Source organism: Theobroma cacao, chromosome 2, assembly GCF_000208745.1.
Source record: "Theobroma cacao cultivar B97-61/B2 chromosome 2, Criollo_cocoa_genome_V2, whole genome shotgun sequence".
Taxonomy (NCBI): domain Eukaryota; kingdom Viridiplantae; phylum Streptophyta; class Magnoliopsida; order Malvales; family Malvaceae; genus Theobroma; species Theobroma cacao.
The window spans coordinates 39,589,048-39,605,485 of record NC_030851.1 but is presented as its reverse complement, the minus strand read 5'-3'; the positions used below and the strand labels follow the sequence as shown (position 1 = coordinate 39,605,485).

General features: G+C 35.9%; 2 protein-coding genes and 2 pseudogenes across 2 annotated transcripts; 1 reads left to right on the top strand and 3 right to left on the bottom strand.

Annotated features, from left to right (window-relative positions):
* Positions 73-1,749, bottom strand: LOC18610281 (annotated as a pseudogene).
* On the top strand, positions 2,749-3,611 carry LOC18610280 (annotated as a pseudogene).
* Positions 3,733-8,767, bottom strand: LOC18610279 (beta-glucosidase 40). The gene is made up of 13 exons (XM_007045845.2): positions 8,285-8,767; positions 7,351-7,417; positions 6,688-6,746; positions 6,498-6,573; positions 6,325-6,396; positions 6,039-6,126; positions 5,702-5,957; positions 5,432-5,547; positions 5,003-5,226; positions 4,820-4,851; positions 4,525-4,627; positions 4,256-4,364; positions 3,733-4,153 (listed from the first exon to the last, which is right to left on the bottom strand). Exons 1-13 carry the CDS (start codon positions 8,426-8,428, stop codon positions 3,979-3,981), a joined length of 1,521 nt encoding a protein of 506 aa, XP_007045907.2. The 5' UTR covers positions 8,429-8,767; the 3' UTR covers positions 3,733-3,978.
* LOC18610277 (beta-glucosidase 40) lies at positions 10,656-16,062 on the bottom strand. Its single transcript, XM_018115473.1, has 13 exons — positions 15,444-16,062; positions 14,668-14,731; positions 13,977-14,035; positions 13,759-13,834; positions 13,552-13,623; positions 13,246-13,333; positions 12,898-13,144; positions 12,576-12,691; positions 12,166-12,389; positions 11,951-11,982; positions 11,652-11,754; positions 11,420-11,528; positions 10,656-11,003 (listed from the first exon to the last, which is right to left on the bottom strand). Exons 1-13 carry the CDS (start codon positions 15,573-15,575, stop codon positions 10,829-10,831), a joined length of 1,497 nt encoding a protein of 498 aa, XP_017970962.1. The 5' UTR covers positions 15,576-16,062; the 3' UTR covers positions 10,656-10,828.

Here is a 16,438-nt window from a genome sequence, read left to right as displayed (position 1 = left end):
GAACCAACCATTAGGGCAGATGCTCCCTGTTCGAAAGTTGCTGCATCATTTTCGTCCCAAGAAGATTCTAAATTTTGGTTTAAAGTTGTGCATATAATGCCAAAAATGAGCAACTCCATGGTAATTTAGCTTTGAAAGTTGCAGTCAAGAACTTAAGTTACAACTAATTCCAGTGAAAATCTAAACTAAAGTTGGAATAGGATAAGTCTGCAAGGAATGTTTCCCCGGGTTCTAAGAAATACTGCATTGATTCAACCTAGGACATTGCAACTCGTTTTCCAAAACTATGGAACTACATTGATTCAATTTCAACCTGGTGATAATCTAAAAGAAACAAACAAAAAATTTGTTGCATTGTATGGTAGAACTACCAACAACTCATTGATCAAGGGGTGACAACTATCCGCCCAGCAACTTGGCCAAGATCTCGCTGGCCATTGGATGTGATCCTTCTTCCCCTGTAAATGCAAAAGGTAAAGGTTGATCAGAATCAAACTAAAAACTTCAAGCGGAAATCATCTCAATTAAAGAAATCCGTTTAAACAATTGTACAATAAAGTTGCTCAGTTCACTTGCTTTGGAAGCCAAACTGCATGTGCTATAGATGCCTGGATCAGTAGATTTCCATCATGAGTCCAAAGTTAGCAAAGCAGCTTATGGTGCTATGGATCCAAGACTAATTACAACAGCTTACTCAAAGTCCAGGCTAATGATGTGAGAGGCAGGGGATCACATGATTTTTAAATGAACGGATGCATGATCACAACTCACCAACATCACCATTCTCCCAAAAACACAATACAAAGAAATGAAAATACTTTGACAAAAGCAAAAGGTAAAAAGCATACTAGACAAGCTAACTTACCCCTTTGAATCAATGTCAATGATGTTCACATTCTGCAATTGTTGAAGTATGTGGCGGGCAATGGCACCGCTACTCTTACAAAAATGGGGTGGGGGACATCCATTCCTCTTTGCTCCCACCATATGCTCTTCGAAAAGCACCAACACCAAGACCATGCCTCAGATATATCTTCCTTGCCATAATTGCTGGAATATCCACATTAAACGCGACGAAAACCATAAGCACAACAGGAGAGAAAAAACAAAACAAAGAGGCAAAATTGATGTTGGTAAAACAAAGGGGATGAGACACAAACCAGCTCTGACATAGTACCAATCAGGGTCATAGGGAGGAAGCTCCTTGAATCTAGCAGTCTTGACAGTATCAGTCCATGGAGGAAGCTCAATCTGCAGAAAAATATTAACACATTACAATTGTTTCCAAGTTTTAAACCATGGGCAACAAGCAAAACAGCAATGCAACAAAACCATCATCAATCAATGTTATTGCATATACAACAAAGTCATAAATATTGGGTATGCTTCCATTTGCAAATTACAGAATTCCCAAAGAAAAGAAACATGTGAGGGGAGCCATCTTCATCAAAAAGGTTAACTTCAATCATAAATAAAACAGTCAATGAGACATTAAAAGGACAAGACAACATGAACATAACATGCCCATTTAATTTGTACATAAATTTCCAAAAGACATGTGAGTCAACAACAAGACAGCAAAGTACTAAAAAGGACCACAAACTTAGAAAAGGACGTTAATGGAACAAAAGACAAAGAAAAAAAAATAAAAAGAAAAACAACCTTGCCGGAACGTTTGAGATGAGCAGCGAAAGCCTTGACCAATTCGTGAGGCGACACGTCTTTCACTCTTCTGACAGTGGCCATGGCGTTCAGCGTATGGTTTAGGGTTTAAGCTTTGGTTTTCTTTCCATTCTATTTACTTACACAATTCCTTAAGTTGGGCCGCTTTTAGGTTTGGCTTTCCAATAAAATCGGGTCAACTGGTCCTGAAACCCAGCTCGGCCCAATTTCTAGTTTCCCTTTCCTTCTCTCTTTCAGTCCATAAGATTTTTCTTTCTTGGCCCTTTTGGAGGATCCATTATTCAACTATTACTATGAATTTGATCAATTTTTTTTATTAATTTTTCGTCAATTTATAGGTTATTTTATTGATAATACCCTTTTATAGCATTCACTACATGTGTTAAAAAATTGAAGAAAACATGAAAAAAAATATTTTTTAATTTATGTGTAAAAGAGAAGATAGTCATTTTATTTTTTCTAAATAATAACAAAGTTTAAACCAATTGAAAATGATTCAATTATTATATTTAAGTTCTAACACGCTCTCTCATGTGTAAGTTAGACATAATCAAATGATTAATAAGTTTACTCATGAATAAATTTAAGTTGAAAATAGATTAAAGTATTGTCCGGACCCATTGAACAACTCGAAATAATACAAGGAGAGAAGCGTTTTTCAGAAATTCAAATCGTAAAACTCCGATATCATGTTAACGGGATGATCAATTATTTTAAAAATTTAAATCGATAAAAAATGATCCAATTATTATTGTATTTACAGTACTAAGAAGTTGATTTCCCCCAGAGTTATCGGTTGCACCAGCAGTAAATGGAAATCCGAAAAGATTATCTTTACATGTCCAACAATTCCAAACACAGAATCCCAAACCTTATTAATCAACACAAACTACACTTGCATGGCTTCCACTTTGATAACTTTCATTAATTTTTATTTTTCCAATTTTAAGATTCCTCCCTCTTATCATTTACTCACATACCTGCCTATTTATACCTAGTACAGATTTCCAACTCTTCCCAAGCATTCAAGCATAAGAACAAGTAACAGAAAGCTGGAGAGGTTACATGGCTGGTGGGGGGTCTATTCGTGTGATAATGCTCTTGGGTTTGTGCTTGGTCAGTAGGACTGCTAGCTTACAAGCAGAACAGGAATGGAATGTAGCACATGCAACTTTTTATGGAGACATGCAAGGGACTGAAACAATGAGTAAGTTTTGTAATCCGTTGTCATTTCTGAATTTTGATTCTAAGTATTCCTAGTCTAATATTACTAACATCATCCCTTGTATTTGTGGTATGCATGAGGATATAGTGGGTGCTTGTGGCTATGGCAATCTACTAGAACAAGGTTATGGCCTTGAAACAACGGCCTTAAGCACAGCTCTCTTCAATGGTGGTCTAACCTGCGGAGCCTGCTATGAAATCCGGTGCTACGACTCCGCACAGTGGTGCCTAAACGAGACCGTCGTTGTAACTGCCACAAACTTCTGCCCTCCCAACTACAGCAAGCCTGAAGGAAATTGGTGCAATCCACCGAGGCGACACTTTGACCTATCCCAACCAATGTTCCGAAGAATTGCTGTTTACAGGCTGGCATTGTTCCCGTCATGTATAAGCGCGTTCCATGCAGGAAATATGGTGGTCTCAAGTTTGAGATTATGGGAAATCCGAACTGGATACTGGTGCTAGTGTACAATGTGGGGGGAGCTGGTCATGTTATAAACGTTAAGATCAAGGGTTCAAGCACAGCATGGATACAAATGTCACGAAACTGGGGCCAGAACTGGCAAACTGCAGCTCAGGTTGTCGGGCAAAGCTTGTCCTTCCAAGTGACTACTAGTGATGGTAAAATGGTGCAATCTGATGATGTTGCAGCAGGTGATTGGAAATTTGGTGGCGTTTATGAGGGAATCCAATTCCCAAGTTAAAGGCAACGGTGTCTGCTTTTCTTAACTGAATGCACATGAAGCTTGTTAACCTGTGTAATAGCATGAATAACTGTGATGACTCTTGACTTCCAGGGTCAGAAATTGTTCAAAACTCCACCTCTTAATAAATGAAAACTTGGTCCTCTTGAATGATCATGAAGACTATTCTCGCCTTCCGAAGCACAGATATTCTGATTGAAAAACACTGATAAACATACTAGAATTTTATTTTCCCATAAGACACAGGATAGTTTAGAATTCAAATGTCATCTTTCAGTTTTGTGGCAACACATTCTAAGACAAGAATTTGTGACTGTGTGTTGGCTTGAAATCGAAAATGTACAGCTGCAATTTTTTTTTCTCCATTTTAAGCAGACGCTAGGAAGTTCTTGAACCATTGAACAGAGTCCTTGGCGTATCTCTTGAGGTTGTCCTTGTAGTCCACAAAATATAGACCGAATCTTGATGTGTATCCGGCTCCCCACTCCCAGTTATCAAGTAGAGACCAGACAAAATACCCTTTAACATTGCAACCATCTTCCCTGCATTTGTCATAAATGATTAAGTGGCTCTTTGTACCTCAACGTCTGATCATTGAATGTGTAATATTTGAACATAGACGTCGGTAAGGCATTGTTACGTACTTGATAGCAGCTAGCAGGTTAGTTAAGTAATCATTGTGGTATTTGATTCTCTTCTCATCCTTCAGAGCATCTTTAATGCTGTTAAATATGCTATTTGAGTCATCCATACCTGCAATAACAATATCAATATGAAAGGAAGGAAAATTTTAATCTTCTAGTTAAAGACAATCCAAGAGTGGAAGTTGCTATAACTTAATTGACTTGGAAGAACTCAACTTCGATGGTACATTAACATCAGATAAACTTCCCTTTAGATTTAAGAACATTACCATTTTCTGTGATAATGACTGGAGGATTTCCATACTTCTCCTTGATGTAATTCATTAGGCTTCTCATACCACTGGGTACTATGTATAACCATATAGAATTTGCCTGCAATATGACATAAGTAAACAAACAGGATAATCTGGTATAAAATTTTGAGTTACATATATGTCATCAGATTTTCTATCTGCAGTCATATGATTAAACTAATGGGAAATGAACCATCAGATTCATTTAACCAGAAGAACATCTGTCAAAATCAGTTGTTCCTAAACAATAAACAAAAATCAGCTTCTGCACCTTCTCTCCTATAGGTTTCCCATTTTTGAAAGCTGCATACATGAAGAACAAAGCAGTACCCTCAATTAGTGGCTAGCATAGCAAGAAAATAGTAGAATCAACTGTAAAGGATGAACTAAATAAGTTTTTATCTCCTTTCTTGTAATTTTCTATGCAATATTAGAAGGATCATGGTTTACTTACGAACTGTAAAGGCACCAGAGTCTGCTATGGAGTCATTTAGTATAGTACCAAGTGCATTAGTGGCATTTGCTCTAGCATAATATGTAGTGTAATGATTAATGCCAACAAAATCCAAAGACCCCTTAAGAAGAGCGGACTCAGCTTTTGAAAACCTTGGCAATCGGTTTCCTACTCTGCTAATCATTGAGCTTGGATAATGTCCAAAGATCAATGGGTCCAGAAACCTGCAGGCATCAAAGCATTAGATCACCCTAGGAAAAGATAACTCTAAAACCATGACAGGAAAGCTTGATTGGATACCACAATCAGTTTCAAAAGTGCAACAAAATCAAACCCAAGTTTTAGCTGATTAGTAGCTGTCAATTCTCTTATAGTGTGGATTCTAATTCTAAGTTTAAGGGTGCAAAAATTCATGGTGATTGCAGTTACCAGCCAAGCTGAAAATCTTGGGCTCTTTGAGCGGCTTCAGTGTTTTCTGTTGAATTTGTCTCTGGTTCATACCACATAACATCAAACGATACCCCAACTGATCCATGTTGTTTTGCCTGCACAGTGGTCAATTGCTCATAGGTGCTAGCTCATTTTATGTACAATGTGAATTGCTCACGATGCCTGCATAAATAATAATCTGCAATTTTCTACCTAGTTTCTGGTCTCGTTTGATAAAAATAATCTGATACGTAGTATCCTAAATTTTACCTTGTACTTTTTCCTGTAAATATCTGCAACGGTTGCATGAGAAAGGAGAACATTGTGGGCAACTATGTAAGGCTCAGTTGCAGAGTTTCCAGCCTTGCAGATAAGGCGAAGAATGATGGAACAACGTCCTGGTGCTTGGAGACCGACATCATAGCCTTGAACAGTAAATGTATGGGGTTCATTAAATGTAATCCAGTGTTTCACCCTGTCACCAAATATCTGGAAGCATGTCTCAGCAAACATTGCAAAGTCCTTTCTGCAAATGAACAAAGTGAGAGAATCATTTATGTAGGTAATAATTTGCAATGATCTTTTCCATTCTGAGAATTCTATTTACATAATTTGCGGGTTGAGCCATCCATTGTATCTATCCTCCAACGCTTGAGGAAGATCCCAGTGGTAAAGGGTCACATATGGTTCAATACCTGCATATGTAACATGCAACATGAGATGCCACTAAAGTCATAAATTTGATCAATTTCATATTGACTGATGAACAATATATCGATTTCTTTCTTTTTGACACAGACATGAATATCATGCATTACAGTTCATGTTATTTACAGAAACTACATGTCAAATCTAAGTTGACCCAAGTAAAGATAAACAGGAATCATGGATACCTTTGGCAAGTAGAACATTTATCAAATTATTGTAATGATCGACACCTGCCTGGTTTATTTCTCCTGTACCATCTGTGTTTCAAGGCAAAATGTCAGTAGAAATTTCCACATTTCCATCTTCTTACGCAAGTAAAATTGACAAACCAAAAACTGTGTCACAATGTAAAACTTACTAGGGAATATCCGAGACCAAGCTATTGAAAACCGGTAAGCATCCATCCCCATGTCCTTCATAAGTCGTATATCTTCCTGTTTCAATCACAATGTCATTCATGAATTTAGGAAAATCCTTTGGAAAAGAGTGAGTGGTGAGGAAATTGAATGTTGGGAGAAGGGTCGGTTGTGATTTGTGAAAAGACTTACAGTATAGCGGTGGTACTGATCCACAGCAACATCAGCATTACTACCATCGATTATCTTCCCTGTAAGGTCAAATGGTTAAATTGGCCTGGCAATCTTGTTCTTTCGCATATTCCATTGGCAAATAAATTATAATGCTGCAATTTGACATGATTGATTCTTCCAGGTGAGAATTCGAGGTTCTTAATGAGAATTTCATGTTTGTTTCATAGATACTGCACCATTTAAGACGTGACATGACATGACAAGCTCAAAGCAGTATCAAATCTTCAGACATTGGGGATGTGAAATGAGGACCTGTCGAAGGACTTTTAACCTGTAGTAATTACTTTTGGACAAGCAAGAGTTGGAGATAAAAAAGTTTTATTTAAGTTTAAATAATCAAAAAAAATTCAACTATGGTTATTTTTTAAAATCTTTTACCGTATTTATATACGATTTTAAGTTTGTATTTATATTCAAACAATTATTTAATTTTAATAAAAATTTAATCACCGTTGGATTCAATATCAACCAATATTACTTGTGCACATGATCAAGCTAATTACTGTGTGTCTAGTAACTTATTAAATCATATGACAAGGTAAACATAAAATGACATAAGAATATAGAATGATGGTTGATATGAAATTTAATAATTAATTAAATGATAAAATTAATTATTACCAAAAGTATGTGAGAATTTGTCCCAAATAGTTGGCCCCCTTCCATCCTCCTTCACTGCTCCTTCGTACTGCCCAAAAGACAAACATACTAAGATATGACTTTTCATAGCACACCACAAGACTTTATAATATGCCTGAGATTGTGACATGTTCGGGCATTTAATTCCCAACTAGCGAATGATTTGTCTTTTAGTCTAAATTTGTGCCAGAAATTTCTCCCTAGATGCTATTGCAAAGAGGAATCTTAATTTTGCGGCACAAAAGAAATTATCTCAATATTGACTTCTGAAGTGACACATGACTTGTTCATCTCCACATAGTATACTCCACCCTTTTTTTTTTTTTTGGGTTCAGAGCAGGCCATCTGGGATAAATTCTTGCATGAGCAAAGATTCTCTTAATTATAGGGGTTGTTTATCAAATATAACAAAAGCAAGGGGTTTGTTTACAAAATTTTAAAACATCAAATATCTTAGGAGAAAAGTAACGGTGAGTCCAAGGACTTTCCTATTTCTTCGACGAAGTTCATGGTCTCATTCTCTATACCATGTTAAAAGGAAAACCACCTCAAAAAAGTTTTAAATTATTATATTTTATATAAATATTAGCGATGAAATTATTAAATACTGTAAATAAAATTAAGGTCTTGACAGAATACTTACATAAAATAAAAAAAAATAAAGAAATTATTTATGTGTTTGATTTTTCAAACAATTTCAGTTATGGATGTCACGTGAAGATTGAAACTTTTCAGTATTTTTGGATGCAGATTTAATGGATATAGATAATAATTTCATAGCTTTATTCACTTGAAGGAAAGCTTAGTGCAGTGGAATTACTAACTTCTTTTTACAGTATTTGAAATTAAATTAACACCATTGCTAAGCAAGCATCCTAGGCTAAAGGACAAAAAACGACGAGAGGAAAGAACCAACCTGGAAAGAAGAAGAGGCGGTTCCAAAAACAAAGCCCTTTGGGAAACTGGCCCTGCTAATGTTCTGTGACTGTGACAAGCCTGCCTGGAATATCCCCAAAACCACCAATACTATAAACAAAGCAATGCTTTTTCTCGACCGCATGTTTTCACCAATGGAAGAAAGACAGAAAGAAAGAGAAACTGACGATGGGGGATGATAGATCAGATATAAGGAAGATTTAGTTGTGAATTAGAATAAGATTGGATTTTAGGTTCTATTTATAAGGAAAGAAAAGTTGACAAAAAGGAAAATGGATAAAGAATAGAGAGGCACTTTACAAACTTTAAGTGAGGTAAATGTAAGAAATATGGGGTTGTAGAAAAAAAAAAGGAAATGATGGGAGCTAGTAAGATGATGGTGGTGCTGCTGGTGGAGATGGTGGTGGTGGCCTGCAGCAAATTCAAAGCCCTTAGTTCACACTTTTTGTTTACATAGCATTATGGACAGGTTTGGCTTCAGTTCCTTCTATTGCTTTTGTTTTGGTTTTGTCTAAGTATGTATATGGGTGGTTTCCTTTTTGGGCTCTCTGTCTGGTGTTTGTTTTACTTTATCCATCTTCTTGGCCGACCATGCCTTTTTCCCACAACTATTAATTTCACTGTAAAATAATCAAAACATTGCTCTTGAATTTAATCTGTCTGATTATCTTATGTCTTCCCCTTGTTTGACCTGGAATAAATTTGGGGGGTATAACCAAGCTGGCCATTGGAACAGTACACGTTCCAGAAAGCGTGTGAGAAAGCAATCTAGGATAAGTCTACAACAAGTTGCTGGTTAAGGTATCATTGACTGTTGGATCATTGGTCTGAGTTCAACCTGATAATGATTTTGCTTTTGGTTGGATACCCTTTGCAAATCTCTGTTCATATAGGGTAAATTCTTTTTGGTTCTGCAGTCCTTTTAAGTCACGTCATGCCTTTCTTGAACTATAGTACCAAGAACGAGGGGAAGAGTTGTTTTTTGCGTGTGCTGTGATTTGCCTTTTCCATGGTTTCTTTTCTTTTGTCATGGGATTAGTGGCATGAAACTGATGATCCATATCTCTGTTTGCCAGGCAAAAAAGGCCACATTGGGGTGAGGGATAAGGAGGAAAACGAATCCGAAGGTGAACTGATCCCCTTTTCTTGGCCAGAAAAGCTATACCCTAATCATCAAAAATGATTACTCCCATACCCCTTTCTGCAATTTGGTGGCAGACATTTTCCACAGGGCCACTTAAACATGCTCAAAATGTTTATGGTATCAGCTAATCTTAACCAAGAATTCCTTCTCCAAATGGCTACTTTGATATGGAAATGAAGGCAATTGCCTGAAATTATTGCATGATTGTGGAGTAGAAGATAACAGGTCAAACAGGTCGATTTCGGTTGTGTGGAATAGGAAAATCCCACCTTCTCAGAAACACCATCTAGCTTATGTAATAATAGTATTAAGTTTTGTTGTGTATGGCTTTAGCCTCCTTTCTAAAAAAAAAGATTTAACTCAATTTTTTAAATAAAAAATACATATATTTACTATTGAATCAAATATTTATGTACAATTCTGAACTCTTTTGATGTTTATAAATTAATTTTAAAAATAGCTCAAATATATACGATCAAATTCTATTTCTCATCGAAAAATAGAATCTTAAAATATTAACGAATAACAATAAAAAATTTCATATCAGATCAAATACACAAAGTAAGAATCTACCCTGACAATTTTGGCAAGCTCAGTAGATTACTCCATAATCAACCAGTAACCGCTGGAAATTGGGCACCTAGGGACTCTTTTCCTTTCCTGTCTTTGGATTTGTTGCACATAGGAAAACTTGTCTCCATTTTTGGACTCACTATGTTTATCATCTAGCATGACTATTAGTAGTAAACTTCATCAAATTCGTGGGTATGTCTTTGATATATAAAAGCAATTTTATTCGTGAAAGGTTTAGAATTTAACTTTCCAACATACAAACCAAGAACAAAGAAGTCGGATTCCTTCACGTTGCATCTATCGACCGATGCCAGTACCTGCAAATTGCCCAAAGCTGTTGCTATTAGTTTAACACATTTGGAAAATCTAGTCACTAATCATCTTTGTGTTCCTAATAATTTACCTTCTAAGCAAAGCATGCTTAAACTTGGAAGCAATGCAAAACATGACAAGTTTATCATCAAACATCAATTTTTAACCCCGAAAACATCCAAAGCAAAAATTGTTCTTAATTAATTATCAAGTTGCAAGGGGTTTGAAGGTTTGGCTTCTTCTGATTTCCTTTCAATGGTGGCTGCTTTTCTTGGTCTAGCAAAGACAAATCTTGTCAGCAACCATTTTTCAAGCTGTCAAGGAAGGAGAACTTGTATGCATTAAACAAATATCATTCCCATATCTTATTTTGATAAGGATCATACAAAGCTGCTTGATTTTATTAACCTATCTGTTTTTGTTTTATATGCTGACATGACAACAATGTGTTTGTTAGAAATGGTACAGTTGACTTTCATTTTCTTCTCCAATTTTTTAAGCAGATGCCAGGAAGTTCTTGAACCATGAAACTGAGTCCTTGGGGTATCTCTTGAGGTTGTCATTGTAGTCCACAAAATACAGACCAAATCTTGAACTGAACCCGGCTATCCATTCCCAGTTATCCAGTAGAGACCATGCAAAATACCCTTTGACATTGCAACCATCTTCCCTGCATTAGCCATAACAAAACCATGATGCTGGCATTGTGATAAGTAGATAAATGATCATATCTCTCTTTGCCAACTTAACATGAGTTTTTACATTGCGCTGATGAGATTTTGATCCTATGTAGTGAACTTTGATCTTGATTGTGATGTGTGACTTTAATAAAGATATCAAGGATTCGAGTGGATGGATTGTGATACTGTATTAATATTAGATGTAAATATAATTATTAAAACCTATATAAGAGTTTAAGTCAATTACTACTAACAATTTGAACTTAAACTTTTGAATGTCACATGGTTTATTGCGTCATAGATATTTGGACCCGGGCCATTACATATTTATACTTCAAGAAATTATCATAGAATTTGTAACTAAATTCGAAGATAGATGTATGTAATTAAGGGTATCCTTACGTACTCCATAGCAGCTAGCAGGTTAGTTAAGTAATCAGTATGGTATTTGATTCTTTTCTCATCCTTCAGAGCGTCTTCAATGGGGATAAATGGGCTATTTGGGTCATCCATACCTGCGATAACAGCACAAGAAGGAAAACTTAGCTAATCTAGTTAAAGGAATAGACATGGAAGAACTCATACTCTATGGTACATATAACATGCTATAAACTTTCCTTTTGCTCTTAAAACATTACCATTTTCTGTGATAATGACTAGAGGGTTTCCATACTTCTCCTTGATGTATGTCATTAGGCTTCTCATGCCACGGGGTACTATGTATAACCATATAGAATTTGCCTGCAATTTGATGCAACTTCAGAAAACTTGAACAACAAGAACAATGCCTTCACGAGAATGGCAACAGATTTACTATCTGTTATCACATTGTAATATTAATGGGAAATCAAGCCATTAGATTAAGTTAACAAGCAAGAAGAATGTCTTATCAGACTCAGTTGTTCTTAAACAACAGACAAAAGTTCGACTTCTATACCTTATCTCCTATAGGCTTCCCATCTTTGAAAGCTGCATACGTTAAGAACAAAGCAGTATCTTCAGTTAGCTGCTAGCATAGCAACAAAATACTAACAATCAATTCTAAAGATGACTATCTGTATCTCCATTCTTGTAATGATCTATACAATACAACCCAGATCAGGAAACAAGATTAAGAAAGGATTTTTGTAGAAGGAAAGACAGTTTACTTACGTATTGTATAGGCATCAGCGTCTGTTACAGAGTCGTTAAGTAAATCATCAAGTGAATTAGTTGCATTTTCCCTTGCGTAATACGTAGTGTAATGATTGATGCCAATAAAATCAAATGACCCCTTAAGAAGAGCTGACTCAGATTTAGTAAAATTGGGAAGCCGGCTTCCTACTCTGCTTCTCATTGAGCTTGGATAATCTCCGAAGATCAATGGGTCAAGAAACCTACAGGAATTATAGTGTAACGTCACCCCTAGTAAAAGATCAGAATTTGCAGGCCTCACTCTCAGAAGTATAACAAAATGAAACCAAAGTTCTAGCTAAATAAGAGCAGTCAGTTCTCTTACTAAATATTCAGCAGATTCTAATCCTAATCTAATATGGTCACAGGATGAAGATGATTGCGGTTACCAGCCAAGCTGAAAATCTTGGGCCCTTTCAGCTGCTTCAATGTTTTCTGTAGCATTCGTCTCTGGTTCATACCACTTAACATCCAATGATATCCCAACTGATCCATTTTGTTTATCCTGCACGGTGACAATTGATCTTAGATGGTAGCTCTTTTTGTAGATAATGTGAATTACTGATGTTGCCTGCATAGACATGCTCCAAAGTGAAGCAAACAGCTGTTTCATCTGTTCTGAGGATCTTTCAAATTGAAATTTAATCAACTATTTACCTAGTATCTTATTCTAATTAGACAAAACTAATCTGAACGTATCCCGAGTTTTACCTTGTAATTTTTCCTGTAAATGTCTGCAACAGTTGCATGAGAAAGGAGAACGTTGTGGGCAACTATGTAAGGCTCAGTTGAAGAGTTTCCAACCTTGCACAAGATAGATGAGCAGCGCCCCGGTGCTTCAAGTCCTACATAATAGCCTTGTATGGTAAATGTATGAGGTTCATTAAATGTGATCCAATGCTTCACCCTGTCGCCAAATTTCTCAAAGCATGTCTCAGCATACATAGCAAAGTCCTTTCTGCAAATGACCAAAGCCATGTTTATTACTCCTAAATATAGAAGACCAGAGTGCATAGATAATTTTTGACAATCATTTTCAAGTGTACGAATGTTCTTTACATAATTTGTGGATCAAGCCATCCAATGTACTTGTCCTCCAATGCTTGAGGAAGATCCCAGTGGTAAAGGGTCACGTATGGTTCAATTCCTGCATCATAACACCCAATTGAAAACGCTTCTACACATAAAGTTATATAGCTAAATAGTTAAGTATGCACTCCTGATCTAAGTTATAAATTTGATTATTTTCATTGACTGATGATCATATACCAGGTTTTCCTTTTCAGAGGAAGGTTTGGGGGGCTGTTCTTTGGCATATCAGTAACATGATGATGCCTATATAGTATGAACCAGCATAAACAATACCTTGAGCAAGTAAAGCGTTGATCAGATTATTGTAATGATCAACACCTGCCTGATTTATTTCTCCCGTACCATCTGTACCAAGGAAAATTGTTAGAATTTTCACATTTAATCACTTACATAATAGAGCTTGACCACAAGTAAATTTGACAAACCACTTTGTCAAACTCACTAGCTGATGATGAATAACAGTGAGCAATTCAAACTTACTAGGGAATATCCGAGACCAAGCTATTGAAAATCTATAAGCATCCATCCCCATGTCCTTCATAAGTTGTACATCTTCCTATTTCCAGAAAACAAAAAACACATGTGATTCGAATTTTAGGAAGACGAAAAATGATTGGAAAAGAGTATTTGATGAGCAAATTTCATGTTGGTCGCTTCAATGGCCGAACAATACAAAATCATCCGTCGGGTAGACTTACAGCATAGCGATGGTACTGATCCACAGCAACATCAGCATTAGTGCCATCGAATATTATCCCTGTAAGACAATGTAAGTCGAGCTGTTGATTTGGCATGGCAATCTTGTTCTTTCACATACGTCATTGGCAGATTCATCAGATTGTGACAATCTGACTTGATTGGTAATTTCTTCTTAGTTTCTAGTTGTCTCAAGTTGTCTTAACAACTCGAGATTCTTCAAAAAATTACAGGTCTTACTTGATATACTGCAATTTTTTGGAGTCATGACATGACAAACTCAAAGCAGTATCAAATCTCCAATATGTGAGATGTGGAATATTGATATGCGGCCACTGGAAGTGGTCAATTGTGTTTTTGTAGGGTTAGAACATGCAAAAGGTACATTAATTGGCAAACCCCTTTATAAAAACAGTAAGTTAAGGTCCAAACTGCAAATGAAAATTGTTTATTATTCGGAGCATTGAATGATTCCATTTGGTGGAAAAGAAGAAAGGGAATCAGGTTAAAGTCAGAAACCTTACTTCTTCCAACAAGTCAGGTCAGACCAGTCTATTTATTGAGGTTTGTTCTTTGATCATTTCACTGGTGGAACATATGACAGTGAGAGCAGGAATATGCAAACATTAAATCACATGCTAATATCCAGTTATTATGTAATTATGAATTATAATCAAATGATATAAGTATTACCTGAGTGTGAAAAAATGTCCCAAATAGTTGGTCCCCTTCCATCCTCCTTCACTGCTCCCTCATACTGGAAAACCAAAGAACATATATATTTCAAGCAGTAGGTTACGCAAGTCAAGTTGTGATTATCATTCTTCTAGTTTGACTTCTTTGAATAGATAGTGCAGCAGATTGGGCTTGAGAATCTGCCATGATTGGGCATTAATTTCAACAGCAAACAATTTGTAGTTGATGAGAGTATACTGAACTTAGTCAGAAATTCTTCTTGTTGATTTTGTCATTTCCATAAAAAGAAAATAATTGCAAAGATTCATTACTGTGAAGACTGAAACATGCACTGTGAAATTTGACATGAAAGTAAAAGAAAATGATAAAACAGTGGTTTAGACTGTTCTGTGGAGAGAAAGAAAAACAGAGCAGGAGATAGAGGAGAGAAGATACTTCATTAATCAGCAAACACATAATATACACAAGCATTATATGGTTAACACCTGTTTACAAAGTGGACAAGTGTTATTAACCTGAACATGCACTAAGACACCTCATAAACACTGGCATAAAATACTTAATAACCAGTACGAAGCAAAATACATAGTGTAGAACAAAAACGATAACATTAATGCATGCTTTAACTCTAACAAAATTAAGGATGGATATATAGTCCCATACTTGGAAGAACAATAGTTGAGGCATGGCTCTTCTTTTGCAGATTCCTGGGAAAGCTTAGTCCAATGGGTTTATTTAATTTGTCTTGAAAAAGGGTAATAAAAAAGACCCACCTGGAATGCAGAAGAGGCAGTCCCAAAAACAAAGCCCTTTGGAAAACTGGCTCTGTTAATCTCTGACAAGCCTGCCTGAATTCCAAGAACCACCAATGCTATAGCCAAAGCAAGGCCTTCCCTCATATGCATGTTTCCATACAAAACTTTTACATTCAGCTGGAGGGATTATTGCTTTAATTTCCTCTTCTTAGCTTCTTATATCTTGGTTTTTCTTGTTCTGGGGATGTTCGTTTCTGGCTGTTTTGATGTTTTGTTTTACCTGTTCTCGCCGACCAATGCCAATTCCTTGTTATACCACGGCCAATATAGCTCCAAAAACCAGCAACAAGCTAGCAAATTGGCTTGGGATTCCCTCCATTTCCGTCTTTAAACTGTGAATACAAAGAATGGGGTTGACTTCATTTTTAGACCCACCTTATCCCTTGTCACCCTGATGATTATTACAAAGGTTTGTGGATATCTACTTATTTGATGCAAAAGTATTTATAACCATAACCACTTAAACCAAGAAGTAATATTCTTTCACGACATGCAGATATTGCTAAAAATAGAAATGAAACCCTACTACCTCTGGAAACCTAGTCAGTAACCTGATGTTTTGTTTCTAATAATCTTCCCAAGTTGAAAAGCTCTGCTTATACTTTAAAACCAATGCAACACAGTTTAGCAACAATGCCAAGTAATTATTGAAGGAGAGAGAGAGCTATACGCATCACGAGATGGTTCCCTGCAGATAGGATAAGTTTGTTCGTCTCCATAATAAAAGATTTTGAATTAAAATATAAATATGATTAATTTTAATATTAGTGTACTTTTTACTTAATCAAATTTTTCATAAAATAACAAAATTCATAAAAAATCAATTATTGTATATGAGATCCAATTATTAATTCTAAATTTTCAAACTATATTAAAATGTACAGATAAACAAAAGTACAATAAAACAATTATATATTATTTTTAAAGATAAGAGTTTAATTAGAAGCTCTTTA

What these genes read in the sequence shown, in the direction of transcription:
- LOC18610279 (XM_007045845.2), bottom strand. Translation starts at nt 8,428, where the DNA reads ATGCGGTCGAGAAAAAGCATTGCTTTGTTTATAGTATTGGTGGTTTTG. An exon ending in AAATGTTCTACTTGCCAAAG is followed by an intron (nt 6,127 to 6,324) that starts GTATCCATGATT and finishes TTACATATGCAG; the next exon opens with GTATTGAACCATATGTGACC. An exon ending in CTCTGGTGCCTTTACAGTTC is followed by an intron (nt 4,852 to 5,002) that starts GTAAGTAAACCA and finishes TCATGTATGCAG; the next exon opens with CTTTCAAAAATGGGAAACCT.
- LOC18610277 (XM_018115473.1), bottom strand. Translation starts at nt 15,575, where the DNA reads ATGCATATGAGGGAAGGCCTTGCTTTGGCTATAGCATTGGTGGTTCTT. An exon ending in GGACATTTTTTCACACTCAG is followed by an intron (nt 14,036 to 14,667) that starts GTAATACTTATA and finishes ATTGTCTTACAG; the next exon opens with GGATAATATTCGATGGCACT. An exon ending in TTGGTCTCGGATATTCCCTA is followed by an intron (nt 13,624 to 13,758) that starts GTAAGTTTGAAT and finishes TCCTTGGTACAG; the next exon opens with ATGGTACGGGAGAAATAAAT.